Consider the following 23,845-nt stretch of genomic DNA (forward strand, 5'->3'; position numbering starts at 1 on the left):
CTGCCAAAGTCCTAGAAGCTGATGCATTGTTCATGTATTTCAATTCTATGTAAAGAATATTCCATTGTCTGGACTTACCAGTGAGGAGCTGTAGACCAAAAGGAATGTTTTCATTATCTCCACCGCAAGGTGAAGGGTATGAAATTGGTCTGTTGATTAGTAAAACTGCAAACACAAATTTTTTCCAACACAACCCCCTCTGCGAACACAAATTTTTTCCAAAGGCCATTTCACACACTACCTGTTCTGAAAAGTGAACAGGGGTTACATATGACATCAACCACTGAGCATTTAGTGAGGAGTTGACTGATGATATACTGGGTGAAAACTTTTACATCATAGCTTTGAGCAACTATTGGTGTCTAAAGCCTGCCAGTCAACTGTGAGGGAAGGGCCTTTTAGTTAATAAGCAGCCTGGAAAAAAGTTAACTGGCAAGGAAAGATTAAACTGAAGAGCTGCAGAGTAACCTCTAATCTGTGTGGTAGTTTTACTAAACCGTGTCCATAGATTCTGACAATGGTAAGAATCCTAATTCCCATTCCTTTGAATAAAGGTCACTAAGTTACCAATCCATAAATAACCTAACCACCTCTTCCTAAGTTTTGCTTTAAAATTCTCCCACATAAAGCAGCTTTCCCAAATAAGGGAAGCCACAATACCTTCCTAAAGTAACTAATTTTTAAATGTTTACTAAAGCATGTTTAGACATATTTGCATTCACACAATCACTCCACAGGATCCAAATTTCTTAAAAACTGTACTCATTATTTAAAAAAATCTTATCTACAAATTCATACAGATTTAGACATTTCAGAATCGGAAATTTTTAGAAGAGTAACACCACCTTTTTTCATTTTGTGAATTCCAATAGTTATGCCACTTGACTCCTGCAGACCAGGATACCACTATTCAGAATAACCTTTTCATATCTTGGTACCACTCTCACAGTTTCATCAATTTCTTGAAGAAGTTAATGAAATTAAAACAAGCACACACTTAAGAGTCAATATTTATTCTGATTAATATTTTACAAAATTTTGACAAATTTAATTTATGTAAGGAGAACTAATTTATTAAACACTTTACAGGTTTTTCTTTCCACAAAGTAACACAATAAGTAGCAAAATAATACTTGGCACATTTATAAATAAAATACAAAATTAAAATTCCATTGTTTAAGTATAATGCTGCTTACATTTAATAATTATTTCAAAGAAATCTCTGGAAACAAAAATATGAATAAAAAAAAACCTCCAAAAGGAATTTTTGGAGTGGAGAACTGAGTTCCTATTACAAGTATCCAATTAAGCTGATCAGAACTATTCCCAAAAGTTCACCTTCACATACAACTTTAGAAGCAGATCAAGCTGGTTCCACACCCAGGACCTACAAAATATTTAGACCTTCAGGTACACTGCTGCCTCACTGGCTCCTGACCACCTGGCCATTTCTGAGTTACAGGCGTCTCTGTTGGGATAACATGGTTAGCATGTACATTGCTATGTAAAGCATCATTAGTTTTTTTTTTTTTTTTTTCGTCTAACTGAAAAGATATGTCTTTTGCACCACCAGAATGCTTGGTAACAACATTCTTACCCAAACGATGAAAAAAAAATACCAGTTTTCAACTGTTGACAAAAATGTATTAGATAAAAACTGCAACTGAGTTTTCATGTGAAGTGGCTTAAAGTACAAAAAATTAAAACAAATCCTAGCATTTTATAAATAACTCTGAATTTAAAAATCCTCTAAAATTTTCCCCAATTAGTCAAAACTAGCAGAGACATTTTTAAAGCTAACCAACTTTTTACATTCTATGATAAAATGATACAACACCATTGCCACTCCACACCCAGTCTTTTCCCTTTTCAAAAATAAAGGACATGCCAAATTTCTAATATTAAAACACTCAAATACACTAAGAGTAATCTTTGATGTGTGAAATGGGCAACAGAACTACTATATAAAAATGGTAGTACTTGGAAATACTGAACATCAAATATATACATTTTCACTGCTCCTCTTACTAAGGCAAGGGGCGGGTATACCACTAGATTGCTTTAATGCCTGTAATCTGAATTATACAGGAAATACTAATTTTACCAAGTATCAGACATGCAGTGAACTTGCAGGGTATAATGCCTATTAACAGCAATATTGAACACACTAGAAGCTCATTAGTTATCTCCCTTTTCCTTTTTGGTTGGATAAAATGAAATGAGCAGCTTTAAAAACACTAACACGAACACGAAGAGGAAACTATTTGATAAATTATTTATATACAGATACACATTCTTTACATTGGTCTAGGATCTTTCATCGGTCTGACCACCCTTCTCCCACCTCCCCACCTCCCGCCTTCCCCACCACTCCCTCTCACAGGTTGCCCACAGGTTGCTCGAACCACAGTTTGCTACAGCTTTAAAGAGGACTAAACCAAGTCTCCTTCTGTAAACAATATGGAGGCAGTGACTAGTAGCTCACCATGAGTGAATGGAAATGCTGTAACAAAAATTAATCAGTGCATCACATTTAACAGTAAGAAAATCTTTGAAACTGCTTCAAATAGCATTAGTAAATTTTTAAAGATTTTGAACATTTGGGAATACTGAAATCATTCTTGGGATTAAATTCTGCTTTCTTGAAGATCATTTTTTAAAAACCAGAATGTATCATTCTTTTATTCATATGTGCTATATACAGAGATCATGCTCCATCGTTAGCTAAACTCTTACTTCGCAGTTCAGAACTTTAAAAGCTTATTTGTCTTGAAATTTTATAACACATTCTGCCTTTTCTTGAATCCACCACCTCAATTCTTAAAAACCAGACTGCACATCAAAATAAATTCTAATTTATGCTTCAATGGGTAGTATCAGTACACATTCTATGCTGTGTATCATGCACTTAGTAGGGCTTTTAAATTTGAACAAAATAGTATGACTTACTATTTCTCATGCAAGTGCTTTATTACCAGGCCATAAAACCCAGAGCAAGGTTACTACAAATTATTTCACTGAACTAGAAATATATCAGCATTGCAACAGCTGAAACAAAATATTATTAGCACTTTTTGGTGAACATTATTTTCTCGAGCCTTTTTAGACACATTACAGTAGATTCCTAATGAAATCACATGATTTTCATCACAGTATTTACATGTACATTCTGAAATGTACATAATACTACTCAATCAAGACAATTCTGGAATTAGATGCAATATCTTTCATATACTGCATCATAGGATTTAGTCATATAACAAATTTAAATTTAGTTAGAACTGAAAATTTCTGATCAGTATATCACATCTATCAATGAAGTAAGTTTGCTCTTTTGGTGAAAAATGTTATAAAAACAAAAACCAAGAAGTTGAGAATTCCCACATTAAGAACCACTAAAATTCTTTTTATGATCTTTATTCTTCCCAGAAGTCGCAGTGTATTCTGTCCATGTTAACTTTTGTTAATAAAAATGTTGAAAAAAAAAAAAAGCCTGTAAAATTCACTGTTAGCCCTACACATAGCATGCTATTATTTGTTCAAAGAATGTGGATTCGAGTGTGAGAGAGACACGGACAGACACAACTGTCAGGCACCACTCAGCAGGTTTGCTTCCCAGGAGAAAGATGCTGCTACACAAGCTGGTACCCAGATCCTGATATCTGATCATACTCTATTGTATACTGTCTGGTCCAGTCCACGATAACAGGACGAAAGAGGCCACAGCATCGAAATTCAAAGAAGTCTATAATATTCCTTACACATCCATGGCTAAACGGTGCCCCAAAAGAAAAAAGAAAGAAGAAAATTAGTAAAAACCATTCAATGTGTCTTTAATATAATTTTAGTATACATGTTTTCCCCTAAACTTAAAATCTCAGGTTGCTAGCAAAAAAGTACCAATTTATAACTGTAAAACATACATGTATATTCATGCTTCTCCAGTCTGCAAATAATGCTGTCTTACTAATTTAAGGGGGTTATACAATTCATACATAGACTTTAAAATCTTTCTATATTTATAAGGCAGACTATCAGATGGAACTATCTTCTCTCTACCATTTCACTCCCTAAGTGCCCACAGAATCTCTGCCTTAACTAGACCAAAGCTAGAAGCCTGGAACTCCATTCTGACTTCCATATGGTTGGCGGGGGTCCCAGTACTTGGGCCATATTCTGCTGTTTTCCTAGGCACATTAGCAGGAAGCTGCTAGAAATAGAGCAACTAGGACTTGAACAGGATGGCACACCAATGCTGGCATTTGGAGGCAGCAGCTTCACTCATATACAGGTATTCAAATTTGCATTTCTTTCCAGTGCCAACTGCAATTTTTGAGAAATATTTCATGATTGGTGGTCCTTTGGCAAGGAGACAAACTGTCTCAAATTTTAAAGAAAGAAATTACGAATAATTACAAATAGTATGGAATTTGGCAAAAGACCCAAAAGTAACATTTAAAAATGTAAACGACAGGGGTCACCATGGTGATTTAGCAAACCAGTCTTCTGCCTACCAAAACCAGCCAACTTCTGGCTGATGCCACCATTTGGGGAGTGAATCAACACATGTGAGAGCTCGTGCTGTCTTCTGCTTGCTCTTTTCCTTCCCTCCCTGCTCTCTCTGTAAGTCTGACTTTCAAGTAAAATAAATCTTTCAAAAAAAATCATGGATGGAAGCTGGTGCCACGGTATGTCAGACTGCCTCCACTTACAGTGCCAACATCCCCCATGATCAACATTTCAAGTTTCAGCCGATCTACTTCTGATCCAGCACCCTTCCAAGAATGACCCTTCCAAGAATGACCTGGGAAAGCATCAAAGGATGGCTCAAGTGTTGGGATGCTGCCCTCACATGGGAGACCCAGAAGCTTCTGGCTCCCAGCTTTGGACCTGCCCAGCTTTACACTTGCAGTCATTTGGAGACTGAACCAGCAGATGGAAGAACTCTTTCTGTCTCTCCTCTCTCTATAACTGTCCTTCAAATAAAAATTAAATAAATTATTTAAAATGTCAAGGACAGGCTGGCATTGTAGCACAACAAGTTAAGCTACTGTTGGTTACAAAGCATCCCATTATCAGAGTGCTAGTTCAACTCCCAGCTGCTCTGTGTCCAAACTAGCTTCTTGCTACTAAGGAAGGTGGTGGGAGATGGCCCAAGTCTGTCATGCTAACCACATGCAAGACAGACCAGAGAGTTTCTTGCTCCTGATGCTGCTCTGTCTGTTGTACCCATTTGGGAGTAAAAGACAATTCATGTGATCTCTTTCTTTCTTTCTTTTTTCTCGCTCCCTCCCTGAGCTTCTACCTTTTAAATTAAGAAGCAAATCTTCTCTTAAGGATAGTTTCAGGACAGTTTAAGCCTTCAATGACACCTTTGAATCAAACAGTGAATTTTATACCTCATATACTATGTCAATAGAAAATTCTCAAAACTTCTCAAATGACTGAGTTTATGGAAGTGTGAATAATTAACGGCACCACAAAACTTCAAAGTCCTTTGGTCCAGGGAAGTCAGCCTGATATCTGGACACGAGCACCCCGCTAGCACAGGCTACAGGAATCAGTGGTGATGGTTAACATGACCAGATTCCAGACACCCACATGGGAGGTCAGAGCTGAGTTCCCAGCACCTGGTTTGAACTGAATTGTGTTTAATCACTGTAGGTGGGAAGTACCTTTCTTCCTCATATGTCCCCACCTCTACCTTGAATTTTTTTTAAAAAAGACTTTTATTTTATCTATTTCATCTAATTAGGATACTGTTGCTTCTGAGCAGTAAAAGAAATCATGAAAAAATACATAACAAAAGCTTAAAGATTTCAGAATTTGTTTTTATCAAATAAATATTTTAATTCCATTCTTTGACAAACTTTTTGAATCACTCTGGGGTAGTATATGTATAAAACAGGCTATCAAAAATTTATATACAGTTTGTGAGATGAATTCTGTATTCTATATTACGATGAATTAACAAATGCTGCTTCTTCAGAAACCTTAAATTCAGTAGGATTAAAAAGCTACTTTAAATCAATGACTAGAATATCCCATATCCATATATTATCTCTGATAGATGCACTAATTATTGCTTAGTAACGAAATCTATAATGAGAAAATATTGAGTTTATAAATATGAACATACTTGAATGGGCTTTCAATAGATGTTGTTGTGACTTTAAAGTGCTTGTATCTTCTTGCATTCATTCTTTCATTTGTAGTTATACCTAAACATGATATCTATGTAGGAAGAGAAAGCAAGCCATCACTCATTCTGAACGAACTTTTAAAATAATCGTAACTTTTTTAGAAGGGCTTTTGAATCAGGTATAAAAGAAATAAAAACTTCCATTGAGAGAAGTACTGAAAGTCTTACATGTGCAATATGAGGAGGAGGAAAAGAGGGTGGTAAAAAGATAAAGTAAATTAAAAGGTTACATTCATTTTTGAGTAGTAGGAGTGGTTAGAGAATACATTATTACATCTTTAGCAAAGAAGAAAATTTTAAAAACATTCTCAGTATAATATAGAGCAAAGCATGCACTTGCACATACCTGGTACATCTGACACATAAGTAACACAGCCACCCACATAAAGTGAAAAACACTGTTCAGAAACATCCAAAACATCCAAGGTGAACATGTGGCAATCTGCGTAATGTATGTCCAGAATCCGTCCTTGGTGTAAGTGGTCTCACAGTGAAGTCCCCAGTCTGGAAAGCAGGACAAAAGGACCCGCCACGTGAGCTCATTCATCATGTAAGGCCTGTGTGCTGGCACTATGCCCTAGACTTAGCTGATGCTCTCCAACAGCAATTGTTTTTTATTTTCTTATACAACCCCCATTATACACTGGTGAAAAAACAGAAATGGAAGAGCAGCAGCCAATCTTGAAAAAAAAATCCTGTTCTTTAACAGAAGACAGTTTTGATAGATACAATAAAGAACACTGTCTTTACACCGAGGTAAGATGGTGAAGCTTTTCTGGGGGCCAGGGCATCTACCACAAGTGGAGCTACTTGGTGAGCAGGGTTCGTGCTCAGAGCTGCTGCCGCGAAGAGTTACTGTTACCGGCAGAGAAGGATTCTCTCTCAGCAATGCTGAGCCAGAAATTAGGTCAAGTTCTTTGACCAAATTCTTTTATTCTCAAATTGAGGAAGCACCTTTCTTTTGCTCATTCGAGTAGTAACATTAATTATTTTTAACACCTGTAGGGAGAGCAGAACTAGGAAATCCTCATTTCAAGACTTCTTCTGAAACCACCATTGAATACTTCTTTATACTAAGCACCATTAAATGAGGCACAGTGTCTAAACAATATTTGAACTCTATACTGGGTTCTTTTTAATGCAATAAGTCATCTCCTCTAATGTACTAAACTCACAGCACCAAATGAGTGACAAAGTATTCTAAAAAGGTTATTCCTGATACTTAACATTCCTTAGTAGGCAGTAATTATCCCTTATATTTGCATTTAAAATGTTTTGCACATTTAAGCATATTTTCCCAACTGTCGGGTAAGAAAACGGAACTAGCATAATCCCTAGCTGATAAAGTATTGGAGTAAAGCAAGCACATGATGTGAAAATGCTGGTGTATTTTACCCAGAAGCTTTTCAAAGCCTATGAAACCAACACGTTTTGCAGAGGACACAATTTAATATAAGGTGGTTAACTGATAATTGTTTCTTTGTACTAAATTGAACATATTTGGCAGATCTACACTTATTTTTTGACTTTATGCTTCATAAGATACTCTGAACTATAATTTTCAGACTTCTTGTCATTATAATTTGTGAAATAGCAATCATGAGTATGCAAATATACTATGTTTTAAGAAGGCAAAAAACCAATTGTACTCACAAGAAACACAACCATAAATCATCCAGCAGATCATAAAAAGCAAGAAGAATAGGTAGCCCATAAAGTATCTATGGTTGCCTGCACCTAAAGAACAACACAGAAGCAATTTTTTTTTCAGCTAAGAAAAAACAACTGGTAATACACCTTTGAGGGATATGCTATGAAAGTGACAACTTGAACAATAATCACATACATTATTCTGTAAAATGGTCTTAAAATAAGAATGCTTGTAACCATACACAGATGTGATGACTGCAATGGCATCCATTCTAAGGCGAGAGTCCCAAAGAAATCACAATTCTACCTTCAATAGCACCGCTGTGTGTGCTTTAACCCTATGTACGCCTTTACTATTATAAGCCTTCTACCTTTCAAAGGTTTCTCAAGCTCTGCTGTGTTTCTGTTACCCCTCTCCCCACGCCCCTCTATGACCATTCATCTCCTCACTGTTGAACACTAATACATGTACCATACCACTATTCCTCTCTGCTCCTGTATTGAAAATAATTTCAAATACTATTACTGCTTTATTTTCACTATTGGCATTTTAAAACTATTATTAACTTCCTTAACAACTTCAATAACCCAATGGAGAAAATAGGAAAAAGTAGCTGAGAGAATGGATGGAGAAATGATACCGGTATTCTCTACATATAGATTTTTCTAACTCAATTGAGAGGCTATTTTATCAATCAGAAGATAATGAGGGAGCAGTGTAGAAACAAAACTTTCTACTGGGCCCAGTGGCATGGCCTAGCGGGTAAAGTCCTCTCCTTGAATGCGCCAGGATCCCATATGGGTGCCGGTTCTGATCCCGGCAGCTCCACTTCCCTTCCAGCTCCCTGCCTGTGGCCTGGGAAAGCAGTTGAGGACGGCACAGGGCCTTGGGACTCTGCACCCGCGTGGGAGACCCGGAAGTTCCTGGATCCTGGCTTCGGATTGGCATGGCATCAGCCGTTGCGCTCACTTGGGGGTGAATCATTGGACGGAAGATCTTTCTCACTGTCTCTCCTTCTCTCTGTATATCTGACTTTCCAATAAAAATAAATCTTTAAAAAAAATTTAATTTAATATTGTACTTAATAAGTTACCTAAAGTTACTTAAGTGAACAAACAATGTATTTAGAAATTACTAATGTAACTTACCTACACAGTTACCCACCCAGGGGCAATGATGATCAAATTTTGCTATACATCGATTACACACACCACAATGTTTGGACCTCACTGGTTTCCGTATCTGTTAACAGGCATGTTAAAGCATTATGAAGAGCATTGTACCTAACAGAGATAAACTAAACATTTATTTTCTCAAAATAAAATTAATAAAAAAAACCATTCTGAATAAAATTACACCAAGCTTCCCAAATGAATAAAATCAAACAAAAGTTACCATTGTTTTATTTCAACTCCAACAATGAAGACGGAATGGATAAGGCTACTCTGGAATATAAGCTCTTTAAGAACAGGACATAACCAACAATTTGAAAAAACAGCAACTATTAATTAAAGATCAGTCTGATGCTGTGATCAACGGTGTGAACTAAAGCAAAGTTATTCTTTACTTCTGTAGTAAAGAATACCTTAGAGAAGGCAGTGGGGCACAGCAAACAGCTTCCTAAAATTTTAAAATAAGAATATACCACATTCAAGGCTTCTCAGTAAATACTCATCGTGGTTAATGATCATGGCACCAGATGCTCTTTATTTTTAGTTATCTGTATGCATTTCTTTGCATTTTTATTGTTGCTATTTTCCATGATACAGTTTTGAAGGTACAGGAATTTTCCCCCTGACTCCTCTCTTCCTTCCCCACTCCTGTACCCTATGTTCTCCCATATGTTACAACAGTGTGATGATACAGGCGGTAGGAGCAACAAGCAGAGGCTTACACCCTTTCACCACAAATCACTGTCAACAATGAAACTGGTCTGTTTTGACTGTGTAATTTGACTGCAATATGGCAAGAATACAGCATTGAATACTTGACTTTGAGAAACACTACTGTGCTTTTACAGAAGAGGGTATCAGAACAATCTAAATGTTAAGAAAAGTTGTCAGGCCCAGTGTGATGGCCCATTGGCTAAATCTTTGCCCTGCTAACATATGGATGCCTGTTCATGTCCTGGCTACTCCACTTCCCATTCAGCCTCCTGCTTGTGGTCAGGAAAAGCAATACAAGATGGCCCAAAGTCTTGGGACCTTGCATCCACGTGGGAGACCTGGAAGAAGTTCCTGGCTCCTGGCTTCAGATCAGCTCAGCTCTGGCCATTGTGGCCACTTGGGGAGTGAACCAGTGGATGGAAGATGTTTTGCTCTGTCTCTTCTTCCCTGAAAATCTCCCTTTCCATTATGAATAAGTAAATCTTTTAAAAAAAATGCCAATATAGCAAGCATGTTAATTACCCACCATAAAGCATAAAACCAGTTTTAAAAGAATCCAGTACTGAAATTCTATCAAAAATAAAGCATCCCATATCTTGACTATTTTAACATCCTAATTAATCAAACAATATTAAGCAAAACAAAGACTTCGCAGAATTAAAGTTCTGCTTTAAAGCTCATTCTGGGTGGGAACCTGGCGTGGGGGAAGGATGACATGTGCATGGCTCTCATCCCACCCTGGAATCCCTGCATTTCAGGCCCAGGGCTGCCTCTCATCCAGCTACTGGGGAAGCAGATGATGGCTCACATACCTGAGCTTCTGACACCGTGAGGGAGTTCCAGGTTCCTGGCTGTGGCCTGCCCTACACCCAGCTGGGACAAGGCATTTGGGGAACAGATCAATAATAGAAGATCTGTGTCTCCTTGCCTTTTAAAGTAAATCAAACCTTTGTCTAACAACAAACAAGATCCATCCCATAACCCTAAATTATTTTATTGTTAGTAAAATGTTAAAGCATTAATTCACTTACAGTATACAAAAGCATAAAAAAGCATTCAATTTCACTGATTACATTGATACTATTCCAAATTCCATTAAAAACAATGGCAGTAGCCTCTAAATTTTTAGTTACTAGCATACAAATTAAACAATAATTTAAAAATGAAAACATTATTTTATAGAAAACTGATGTCTACAATTTTAAAACACATCATTACTAGACTATAAAAATCTCTAGTTACTCATATGTGTATATATATATTTATATGTGTGTATATTATATGTATGTATACACACACACACATCCCTGTCACCTGGTTGAAAATAATCACTTTAAAAACCAATGATAAAGTATTGTTCAGACTTTACATAAACGCTTTAATAAAGACACAACTATTCAAACTGAACTTATTTGCAGGCTACACTACCTGAAGTTACTACATGGATATTTCCCACTAGGACTGTACTGTTACACATTTCCCCCCCCTTTTTGAAGATTCATTTATGTATGTATTTGAAAAGCAGAGACAACAGTGAGAAGGGGAGAGGAAGGGTGAGAGAGAGAGGGAGGGAGGGAGAGAGGGAGAGGGGAAGAGAGGGAGGGAGAGGAAAAGCTGGAGAAGGAGAAAAAGAGATCTTCCATAATGGTTCATCCCCATAATAGCCAGGACTGGGCCATGCTAAAAGCCAGGAGCTTGGTCAACCTACATCTCCCTAACAGGGTGTGAGGGATCCAAGTGTTTGGGTCATTCTGTTACTCTCCCATTTGCATTAGCAGTGAGCTGGGTTAGAAGTGGAGCAGCTGAGATTCAAACCAGCATCTATTTGGGATGCTGGCAGCTGGCAGCAGAAGTTTAACTCACTGCCCAAATGCTGGCGACTAAAAATTTTCTTAAAATATAGATACAAAAATCTGCTAGTACAGTATACCAAATCTGTGATTTTTAAATACTTAATATTGCTAAGTTTTTAGTTATGGATTTACATTTTAAATGGAAAAAAAAAGGATAGTACAAACATATACTGTCATAGAGAATTAACACATTATACAACAGACATCCTTTAATCTTCAAAATACTACTGTTTGAATGAGGCTTAGGGACAGGAAAGTGAAAATGTACTTGAGGAAAGAAACTTTTCCCCATGTCCCCACACTCCATGTCCTTTATGCCATTCTACACTCAGAAGGTGAAGGAAGGGAAGAACAACGAAGAAAATATTACCAAACAGGTGCTGCAGAATATGCTGAGGTCCAGACTCCCTGTTTCTGCAAGTTCAACTATTGTCTGTAAATTAAAACAAAAATATTTTCTTCATCAATATTTTCAGCTCAAAATACGAGGACTTTTTGTTCATTAATTGTTGATATTGCAATACAGTATGAATACTGAGTAACACCGGGGCAGCACAGAACACAGGGGATAAGACCATGAGAAGCAGCCTACTGTAAGCAGACAGAATTCAGCAAAATTTGCTGTTTTTTAAAGTCCAGAGACTGGAGAAAACAACTCTTTTCAAAATAATCTAATAAATCTCTGGCCCAATTTTCCACTTTCATTAAATCTTTAGATTATAAATTTCTCTTTCTAAATATTTGGGCTACAGGAAATAGATATCCAGAACTGAATGTGCAAACAGTTTTTTTACTCAAAGGTACACCTTAACTATCAACCAACTTATTGTCCATCCGCTTTTTATAGCCATATAACAGACATATACTGAATATTTATTTGCTGGAGATTTTCAGCGATGTTTAGGACACTGTATTCACCTCTCAAAGCACCAGCACCAGAGATGAGAATCCAATAAGCCACATATAATCCTGACTCATAATGCAATTTGATATTCCAAAGGATAGCTCTTCCTCGGTACTAATATCTGCCATAAATATTGACAATTTTATAGCTGAACATGTCACCTAGATTGCATTTTGCTACCTTTTTCTTCTGCTCCTCTGTGGCTTTAATAATTCCTGGATCTGATTTCCAAGATTTTCCAAAATTGTAGAAAAGTGCAACACTGTTGGCCAGAAATGGAAGGTGGATAAATAAAAAGTTAAGATGTGTCTAATGTTAAGGACTAAGCAGTGATAAGTGAGTTAATCTTATAAATTTATAATCCACAAAATCTTACCACAAAGAAAATGCCCACAAATCAAAAATATAAGAGTCTGTTCCTTAATTCATTTGTCCATTACATTCACAACTAAATATATTAAAAAGTGATTTCTTGGGCCCGGCGCGGTGGCGCAAGTGGTTAAAGGTCCTCGCCTTGCACGCCCGGGATCCCATATGGGCGCCAGTTCTAATCCCGGCAGCCCCGCTTCCCTTCCAGCTCCCTGCCTGTGGCCTGGGAAAGCAGTCGAGGACAGCCCAAAGCTTTGGGAACCTGCACCCGTGTGGGAGACCCCAGAAGAGGCTCCTGGCTTCGGATCGGCATAGCATCGGCCCGTTGCGCTCACTTGGGGAGTGAATCATCGGACGGAAGATCTTCCTCTCTGTCTCTCCTCTCTGTATATCCGCCTTTCCAATGAAAAAATAACAAAATAAATCTTTTAAAAAAAAAAAAAAGTGATTTCTTTATAAACCTTAAATCAGGTTTAACCAACACTTTACATGGCAAAAAATACATTAAATTTCAGTGAATATTTTTAAAGGATCAAATTTCTTTGGATAAAGGGATTTCTCCTCTTTAAAGTCATTAATATACATTTCATCTATATGTATTAAAGTTATAGAATCATTCAAAAGATGGCTTTTAACTACAGGGAGATAAAAAAAAGAATTAAAAATTTTCTCCTTCAAATTTTTTGATGATACTCAAGATGGCTTCAGTTTTAGAAAAGGTACAGACTTGCTCACACATCTATCTAATGAAAGTAAAAGCAATTAACTAAGTATTTATACATGTAAGTGAAGAATTAAAAGCTATTTTTAATGGTACTATGAAAAATAAAGCAATGCTGCTAAAGCAGTAAACTTCTGAGTCACAGAAATCTGCAACCTCAAATACTACCTTCAAGATTTTTTCAAGGAAACAACTATCACACAACAATTTATAAAAGGGTCTGGTGCAACAGCTCGACTGGATAAGCATCCCCCTTGAAGCACTGAGATCCCATATGGGGAAAGGTTATGTCTTGGCTGCTCCACTTCCAATCCAGCTCTCTGCTTGTGGCTTGGGAAAGCAGTAGATGATGGGCCAAGACCTAAGGCGCCTACACCCACATGGGAGACCTAGGAGCCCCTGGTTCCTGGTTTCAGATCAGCTCAGATCTGGACACTGCAGCCACTTGGGGAGTGAACCAGCAGATGAAAGAACTTCTCTCTCTAGCTCTCCTTTTTCTCTCTACAAAAATCTGCCTTTCAAATAACAAATGGGGTGGAGGAACAAAGAAAAAACTTAGCTACTAATTATTATCTACTAAAAAGTAACCCTTTTGTCCTTATCCAATTTATTATTTAGTTAAAGCTTAAAAAAGAAAAAAGTTTTAAAAATGTTCATGTAAATAAACCAATCAGGCTCCTACAGCCTGAATTAAATTTGCAAAGGTCCCCTAGTAGCTCAACGTATGTCTTTACATTTGAAAGAGATATTCAAAAACTAAATTTCAGATAAATGTTTTCATTTGCTCTGCAAAGGTAAAGGATTGGAAATCTCTTCAGACATCTGTATCCTGAAGTTAGTTTTAGTAAGAGTTCAGAGAAGCCAGTTTTAAATATTTAACTGAAATAGGCATTCTACAAGTGGGATGGATATTTTTAGTGTTAATGTGGAAAAAATCAAAAAGCATGAAAAAGATAGACAAAGCTGTAAATTACAATCCAGAGAGCACTTATTTTTGGCATATGCATCTTAGTTATATCAGGATCACAGTGTATTTACAGTTAACAAAATAAGTAATACTGATCACTGATAATGAGCCATTTAAGATATATGAAATCCCTATAGTAACTGCTGCTGCTGTCTCCACTTTTCAAAGGATAAAACTGATGGGGGGCGCTATGTAGTCCAAGATTATGGGAAAAGATCTCAGGGGAGAAAGATTTCTAAGTCTTAAGACCTATTTTTACACTGTCACATTGTTTTCTAAAAACATGTCATTACTGTTTTCACTTCAATGGTTATGGAGTCATTATTCTAGGTAGAATATTCTATTCTATTGCATTCTATTCTATTCTGACTTTCAAGTCAGGAGGACAGAATATAAGTTAAATACTAAATTTCTTCATAATAACCAACAAAATGAGCCAAGAAGAGTAAACCAAATAAACCAATAAGTTGAGAAAAAGGACAAGTCAAGAAAAGGTCCAGAACATCAGAGGATCCTGGCGAGGTAAGCTGCCTCCTGCACAAAAACTGTGAAAAACCATAGCTGATGAAACAGACCCTGTGAGTGCTCACCAAGCCCAGGCGGGCCCTCTGCTTCAGAGCTGTGTTCCTTCCCACCGCCAAAATTCATATCTTTAATTAATGGAATTATTTATGCAAAGAGAAGTTTAGAAAGTGAGGCCATACGGGTGAGGTCCTAATCCTTTTAAGAAGAGGCAAAAAGAGAGTTTTCTTTCACTTTCTCTCCTTGCCATATGAAAACATGGCAAGAAAGTTCCACGCAGGCAAGGAAGAGAGCCGTCACCAGAAAGCAAGGAGAAAGTCATTTTCAACTGGTGGTTACTGAAAACTTTGAGTATATAGCACACGGTGAAAGCAGCCTAACACATACTTGATCAGCTCACTCAACTGAAACAAACAAAAAAAGATGAAGCAGTGAGTAGATTAAGTTAAGAAAACCCTTTTGGAACAGAAGTCTGTGAATACCACTATGTGTCAAAATTACCAATCTTTGTCATTAAAATGGTATCTTATGTACAATGGGAGAGTGGTCGTATAGGATACTACTAATTCCATTTCTGAAGCAGAGTAGAAAGAAATACAAGCTGAACCTCAAACACTATTTTAAAAGACTTATATCTAGGGCCCTAAGCAAGAACTAGGAACTGAGCGCTCTTCTATGGTCAGGCTATGGGAAAGTGGACAGAATTTGCCCAGACTGTAAAACTGAAGAGATATCCCACTAATAAACAGGAGGAAAAGTTCAAGAATAAATTTATAATATACCAGAGGATATATGAAAGGTCTCAATGAATTTGACCAGGTTCTTAATGAAGATCATCAAAGATCAAAAACAAAACAAACAAACAAAAAACAGACTAACAACTTACATAGAATACCTGAAAAAAAAAATCAAAGAAAACAGGTACACAATATTCAGAAAAAACCCAGCTTGGAAAGAAACAACACAAAGAAAAAGGCAAATTAGCCAAAGACGCTTCATAGTTGAATTAAAACACCAATCTACAACATAAAAGCTTAAATATTAAGCTGATCAAACAGTTCCAACCAGATGAAAAGGGTGACTCTAGAAATAAGACAAAGATCACACCAAAACCATTACATAATGTAAGAGCTAAAAATTCATAAAGATGAACACAAGGAGCATCAAAAGACTCAGATAATTACAACATATGTAGAGAAAAAAGACAAAGGAATAATTAGAGATTAATATACAAAAATGACAGTGCAAAGTAATTCAACATGAGATGGGAAATGCTACAAATAGAATTCAGAGATCCTACTTTAGAAAAAAATAAAAATCACTAAAACTGAAGAAAAGCCTTCATTTTTAAAAATACTGTATGTCTATCATATTATCTCTACAATGAAAAAACATTCTGAGGATTAGAAAAGTCTGAAGGACAATAATCGGCATCCTCTGAAACCTACTGGTTCCTCTTCAGTCTCAACAACAATCATGTCTTCTTGGGGAAATTGAAAAAAGAAGAAGAAAAAGCTATAAACACATGACAGAACTTTTGGCAGAGTAAGAACCCCTTGTGGAGCAAAGACAAAAAAAATAAGCATAAATCACACAAATCTATATGGTTGTACTGATTCAGAAGCCAGTGCCCACTCAAAAGCATTAGTAGCAGATAGTTTTCTAGGGACATCAAGCATGAGGACAGATATGCTTTTTGTCATTAACTCATCTATTTTAAGCCTATAAAAGGACTGACCTCTGAAATGACTTTCCTATTCCAGACACACCTTCTAAGTTTTCACTTTCTAAGTTAGATACTAAAATTCATTTTCTTTTAAAAAGTTCCAATTCATAACCCAAAATAAATCTAGTTGATGGTCTAATCTGTTATATGTAAGTAGAGAAAGTAGGAACTTTGTTTTTATAATTAGTGGCAGACACAATAAGGTATAAGAATTTTTTTTTTCCGATTTATTTGGAGACTATATAGATGTACAAGTTTACAGAAGTTAAGCTTTTGACAGTGAGTAGATTTTGAAGTGAAGGCTAGAAGAATCAGGTTTATTTAACTTCTGCTTGAGGAATGCTGCATTTAAAACAGACTGGTATGTATTTTATCAATAAAAATTATAGTACGAGAATATTAAATTTTATACTTAGTTGTAAAGGACAGAGAGTACTGTGGAATTCTTGAAAAGATCAGACAGACTCTGAGGACACACCTCACATGTAACTACTTAATCTTAGTATGTATTTGCTGATGTTCAAAGTCTTAGTTTTTGAAGCATTTCAGATTTCAGGTCTTGGAATCAGGAATCCTCAACTTGTACTAAATTAGACAAAGTGAGTTAAATGAGGTCTAAAGAAAATGCTTCTTAAACATTCAATAAAGAGTAACTATTTTTACAATTACTTATGCTGTTAAACAGGAAACTCAAAAAAATACTTCTGGTAATTCATGCTTATTTTTCTATGAATAATGTTTACCACATCAAACCAAGAGTAGTTCAGCAGTTCTAATACAAAATTAACAAAAATTTGTTTAAATAACAATTTGTGCAGCTATTATCTTTAAAAGGATATCATTCCAAAACCAGAAGAACCACGTCACATACATCCAGAATTTGGTTGCCAAATATATTCCAAGGGGCAATGCACTATGCATTGAATGATCAAAAAAGGATCTGCAAAACATAAGTTTTGTGAAATAAATTCTATGTCACATTCCAAAAATAAGTGTTTATTAAAATGACAGTTACATACATTCTCAGAGTAAGCAGTAGTTTAACCAGAATCCAGAAGTTTGAGAGCCTTAAATACTGAGTAAACGACTTCACACCTAAGTCCTTCAGACTCTGAAGTTCCTTTTAATTCATCAAGAATTTAAATTAGATTCTATGTACTTCTCAAGTTCAGAATTTCAGCACTTATTATTTTAAATCAATAAGTCAGTTTATTCTATATAGTATTCTTTCAGCATAGGTATTCAACAAAAACATGCAACTTTGACAAAAGAGTTCAGCATAAACTACATCCCTCTGTGCTATCATTATTTCTCCTCATCTATACATTCCAGTTAAGGTGAGGGAGCATCTTTCCAAACACAATGAACTGGCTAATTTAGGGGAAATAAAGATTTGTATTTATAATACTTAAGGAAAAATATTAATAAATGCAACTAGACACAGAAGGCTCCGCTATTTACACAAGTTAAGCAGAAGACTTGGTGACTCTCTAGTTTTACTATCTCTTTTGAACTCCAAGATAAAACCGTTAACAAGAATCAAAGCCTTTCTTGAAAACACATTTAGCATACCACTAGTTATTCTCATCTGTATGAATCTGTTTTCAGAACCCTTTTCCATAATTCACGTGAAAAGCAGAATGGAACTTGGCTTGGAAGCTCTAAATCTATACAGATACTATGTCAGTGGGCTAGGACAACTTTAGGGGAAATGGATCCATGTCTAAGAAGAAGAAAAGGAATGGTTACAATGCTTAATGAAAAAGAGAGCGAAAACAAAAAAAAGAACCTACTTCATAATTAGATTTTACTCTGCTACTAAAAACCAAACTTCTTCCTTGCCTACTGACCATAACCAATGAAAATGCAATTTCAATGGAAAAGTGAGCTCAACTAGTATAATTATCAGAAACAGTTTATATATAATATAATCAGAATTTAACAAACTTTAGCTGACTTCTACAGAAATGTACCAGATAATTCTAAAACCATATTTAACCTTAAGATTATAGGCTACACTTGGTCAGTTAAAGCCTTTTAACTTTAGAATCACCTTAATTAGGATGCCTAAAAACAAAAAAGTCAAACATTTCACAAATCTGCCAAAATTCTTTACATAATAAAATAAGACCAAATTAAGACTCCTTAAAGGCAGTGTAAGCATCCATTAATTTTTGTGTAGTGTGTGCAAATTATATTTTGTCATACACAGTTAAAAATACAGTTAAAATTAACACACTTACTTTGAGAGAAACTGTACTGTAGCCCAAACGCCACCATACATTAGCCCTTTAATGAGCCAAGAATCAATATTAAGGTCTGCTATAAACCCAACCAGCCAAATAACTAGGAAAGGAGTTCCTAGCATGACTTTCTGCCGAAATTCCTGTAGAGAAACAAACAATAAGAAAGCTTTTGCATGTTAAAACTTTCATCTGAGTCACTATTATCTTTAGGAAAGCATAAACAGGAGATGAGATTTATTCATTCAAAATGCCTACTCTGTGTAGTACTATCCAAGGCACTGATCTCTATCTTCTAGCTGCTCACTGAATGTGGCAAAACAACATGGTAACTGTGAACCACCATTTGGTAGATTACCGCCATTTTATGAGTTTTGGAAATAAAAATTTATTTTTATCTACTACTCAACAAAATCCAGCTGAATCAATGAAGTCATGTTAATAACCTCTGCAGCTGTAAGGAACTTCCTAACAGCCATTCGTCTTGGTTATCAGATAGTCCACCAACCAAGCAGGTCCTCAGAACCACCACTACTTATCTTCATCTTATTTTGGGTGGGCTGTGTTTGAAAAATCACAATGGAAAATATCAAATTTAAAGGCTGTACATATTCAATGATAAGTAGGTATGCCTTTAAATCATACTGAAAATCTGTGGTAATGCACCTACCTTATCAGCTTTTAACTTTCTAAGGAAAGAAGGATTGTCATATCCTTTTGCTTGTCTTGCCTCTTGCAAATGGTTGATCATCCATACATTTTTTCTCTGTTTTGCCAAATCAAGAGCTGATTCACCCTGATAAACAGAAACAGAAGAAATTAACATTAAACATAAAAAAGTGTTTTAGTTACTTCCTTACAAAGAAACTGCACTACTGATTGATTAACATTGATTTGGTATTAGGCATAATCAATTACCAAAGAACCTACTCAAAATACATCAAATTTCCTCATCTCATTCTGTAGACTCTATTTTTGTTTACATGTTGACATATTATACAGCAAATCAAAAAGTAGGTATTTTAGCACCTGCTGGATCAAAGGCTGCTGGTAAGTTTATCAGTTACTTCATATTTCTAAAGGATTTAGTATTAATAGTATTGATATAAAACACAGTTTAATTACCAAATTATCAGAAAACGCAGTTTTATTTCTAAGACAAGAGTCTTAGAAAGAAGAAAAAAAAATTCAACTTCTAATTCTACTATTACCATACTGGCACTCTTTACCTATGGTCACTCACTCCTACAGAAATGTGGACAGGAGAGATGATTAAAAAAGTGGGGGGTGGGGGGGGGCAGTACAGAGAAGAAGTTATAAACCTGTGGCTCCCTTAATCCCAAGCAAAAGCCAGCCAAGGAATATGAGTAAATAAGACTAAAACATAGTAGAAAGAAGAAGAGTAGGCATTACCAAATCTATGTTTCTTTATGCATTTTCTAATAAAAACCTTTTTTCTGCTTTCATAAATTAAATCACATAACTACGCCTCCATTCAATATCCTTCACTATTCATCTACTTCTTTAAATAGGAAACTGAAATTCAAAGTGTTTGCCGAAGTTTCAAAATTTGCACAGAAATATCCAAAATCACTTTGAAAAAATTAAAAAATGAGATCTTCTTCCAAAAGATTGTGTAAAAAATAAATAAATAAATAAGGAAGCTTAAAATATCTTATGAATAATTACTTGTTGGGTATAAAGTTTATTTACAAGTAAATAAATAAAGACAAAAATAAAACATACCACCACCACCAATAGCTATTACAAAACAGTAACAAAAAGGCTAATATACTGTAACAATCAATGGTCTTCCAGAAGGAATCTGAGTGTCTCACAAATAGGAATATTTAGTTTAAAATATCTCCTTGCCTATTCCAAAATTCCATCACCTAAATTGTCAGAACCAGCTATTTAATCCAAACTATAAAGATTACCTGAGTAAAAGCAATCCCTTGGGTAACAACTCCCAGAGAATATCCTGCAGTTGCCTCGGTCCAGCTGAGCACCCCTTCCACTAGAGGGCCATGTGACACCTAAGGATTGCCTAGACAAAAAGATTGAGGGAGCTTTTAAAAAATCTTTCAACTACTCCTCTAAGCTTCTGACTATTTTGTTTTAATATATATGTAATTTTTAATTCAGCTGGTAAAATACACAAGCAATTAGTTTAAAGAAATACACTAAAACGAGGATTTTCGGGTCAAGTCTATATTTAATCACTCCATGTCTTGGTCAAAATAATAAAAAGGCCTAACAACAAGATTCTACATGGAGTATTAATAGACTGTATTAACAGCTAATAAAGGTTTCAAAGGTTTTAACTAGAGCAGAAGACTGCTTGAAGTACGTCTAGATGAGATTCAACTTCTTTATCAAAATTAAGCAAAATTCTCCCTTGGAGACCATCTAGGTCAGGTCTTCAAGTAATAAAAAATTACTTTCTGAAAGTTGTTTCCTGCTGCATTTCAAAAAATCATCCAAGTTTTCCTCCCAATTCATCTCAATTTACCCATGTAACTAAAGACATAAGCTAAGTGGGTAAATATATTTTTTCAATATTCACAAATGAGATGTTAACCATAAAAAGAGATTTCTCCAACTATAATTTCATTTCGGTTTTTATTTAGTATCATAAATCACTAATTCTCCTGTCACTCCATGTTACTTAACAGGATTCAAATTTGGTATCTAAGGCTGTGTGCTTAAATTCTTGAGTTCTACCTGATTGAAAATATTGATTATCCTCTTTCCCCTAAAATGCTGATCCATTCAACTTTTTTCCTAATGAAATTAGGAAGCCATTGACTCAACCAATGAAAAACAAAATCCAGTAGTAGATTCCACAGTGAAAACCTCTCTTTTAGGGTGATAATTACTGCTAATTCTAAATATCAAAGTGGCTATTTTAAAATAACTTACTGTTTAGTATCAACTTCTCAAAATACATTTTTTGGGGGCTCAGCACAGTGGCTTAGCAGCTAAAGTCTTTGCCTTGCATGTGCCATCATCCCATCTAGCACTGGCTCTAATTCCAGCAGTCCCACTTCCCATCCAGCTCCCTGCTTGTGGCCTGGGAAAGCAGTCGAAGACAGCCCAAAGCCTTGGGACCCTGCACCCATGTGGGAGACCCAGAAGAGGCTCTGGGCTCCTGGCTTCAAACTGGCATAACTCCGGCCATTTGCAGCCACTTAACAAAGAATCATCAGATGGAAGATTTTCCTGTCTGCTTATTTGTATATCTGACTTTCCAATAAAAATAATTCTTAAAATAATATATTCTTTTAATAGTCATTTGTTTTTATATTAAAATAACTGAGTATCTTAAAGAAGGGCAAATTTCTAGTTCACATAAAGACAAATTGCTAAGAAATTTAAGCCTACTCTTATTTGAAAGTTATTTTTAGAAGCTGAATCAACTAATAGCTACATATTTTTATAATACAAAACATAATTTTCCATATTCTTTGACTAATGCTGAATAACACTACTGAAGCCATAGCCAGATTTACAGGTCACATCCTATTGTTATAATTCATTTTAATTTATAAGACTCTTTCGTAACACTTAAAAACTAAAAAAATACGCAAATTGTCAAACTCCTAGATAAAGATTTTACCTTTTTTTAAGTGAATTTTTCTTTTTCAAAATTTGCTGTAGTTTTTCTTAATTAGCTTACTATTCTACACAGCCAAAGATACCACTTCTAAAATTAGGTTGACCAAAAGAGAACCAATTACTATCACCTTTACTTCCCAAAAAAGCACTTTGCATTCAATCTTCAAAATCTCAACTGATATCACAAGACAGTTATTCAAAAGAAGTCATCTATCATGTTTTCAGGCCACATATAATCTACCTTTTCATTTCTACTATAAAATATGATCCCCAAATCCATTCACTTCCCTCCATTTCCACTCCTCTGATTCCAGGTTAAACATCCTTTCTTTGACTTACTGCCACAACCTAACTGATCTTTGTCCTTGTTTACATTCAATGCATTCTCAATACTCAAATCAAACAATATTTCAATAATATTAGAAGCAAAGCAGATCAGATAACCAGGCTACATAAATCCTTTCAGCTTCTTCCCATTATTCAAGCACAATTAAAGACCTGACACTTGCCTGTCTCAAGTAACTTCTCCCTGCTTCCTCCTTCTGCCTTCAGTTTTGTGCCAAAAAACAGAGGACCTTACACCTGTGTGTTCTGTGTAACTGATACAACTTTCAAAGCAAGCATCATCTCCTCAGAAGCATTCCCAGGTCAATCTCACTTGACATGATACTCCCAGTCTGACCCTCTATCACATTTGCTTTCTTTTAGAAATGAATCAAAGTTCTGAAAGAATAAACATTTTGTCTCTCCATTAGTGAACAAGTATTTGTTGCATGAATGAATAAATTATTGCTACTAGAAGGTGAAGACAGATTTAATTGGGGTTGCAAGATCCCAAGAGAAAAAGTCATCTAAAATTTTCATTTCAAAATAATTTTTTACCAAGGTAAGTTAAAAACATAATTTCCCCCATGAAAGTATAAATCTGCCATGAACAAATAAAAACTAATTATACACCGTTTCTTGCTTTAGAAATCATGTCATTCCAGAAGCTACCACAAAATCACTTTGAAGTAAGTTTTTGGTGGGCCTAGTATGGTAGCCTAGTGGCTAAATCCTCTCCTTGCAAGTGCCAGAATCCCATATGGGAACTGGTTTGTCTCCTGTCTGCTCCACTTCCCATCCAGCCCCTTGCTTGTGGCCTGGGAAAGCAGGAGGACAGCCCAAAGCTTTGGGACCCTGC

General features: G+C 35.7%; 1 protein-coding gene across 2 annotated transcripts in view; it reads right to left on the reverse strand.

The window, feature by feature from the left end:
* Window positions 1-1,285: 1,285 nt before the first annotated feature.
* Window positions 1,286-23,845, reverse strand: part of ZDHHC17 (zinc finger DHHC-type palmitoyltransferase 17) — a 54,177-nt gene continuing 31,617 nt past the window's right edge. Inside the window, exons 1-11 of one of the 2 annotated variants that reach the window (XM_040981297.1) lie at window positions 20,982-21,053; window positions 19,715-19,840; window positions 19,045-19,187; window positions 17,641-17,741; window positions 12,677-12,801; window positions 11,963-12,025; window positions 9,002-9,095; window positions 7,856-7,939; window positions 6,549-6,706; window positions 6,140-6,234; window positions 1,286-3,771 (exon numbers count right to left, since the gene is read on the reverse strand). In XM_040981297.1, coding sequence (XP_040837231.1) covers window positions 3,633-3,771; window positions 6,140-6,234; window positions 6,549-6,706; window positions 7,856-7,939; window positions 9,002-9,095; window positions 11,963-12,025; window positions 12,677-12,801; window positions 17,641-17,741; window positions 19,045-19,187; window positions 19,715-19,795 — 1,083 coding nt within the window. In that variant the 5' untranslated portion in view covers window positions 19,796-19,840; window positions 20,982-21,053 and the 3' untranslated portion in view covers window positions 1,286-3,632. Of the gene's footprint in view, window positions 3,772-6,139; window positions 6,235-6,548; window positions 6,707-7,855; window positions 7,940-9,001; window positions 9,096-11,962; window positions 12,026-12,676; window positions 12,802-17,640; window positions 17,742-19,044; window positions 19,188-19,714; window positions 19,841-20,981; window positions 21,054-23,845 lie in introns of those variants that run through there. The other variant, XM_040981288.1, reaches the window with a different exon arrangement.

The sequence above is a fragment of the Ochotona curzoniae genome, unplaced genomic scaffold, assembly GCF_017591425.1.
Source record: "Ochotona curzoniae isolate NIBS_2020 unplaced genomic scaffold, NIBS_Ocur_1.0 contig_1014, whole genome shotgun sequence".
In the NCBI taxonomy this organism is placed as follows: domain Eukaryota; kingdom Metazoa; phylum Chordata; class Mammalia; order Lagomorpha; family Ochotonidae; genus Ochotona; species Ochotona curzoniae.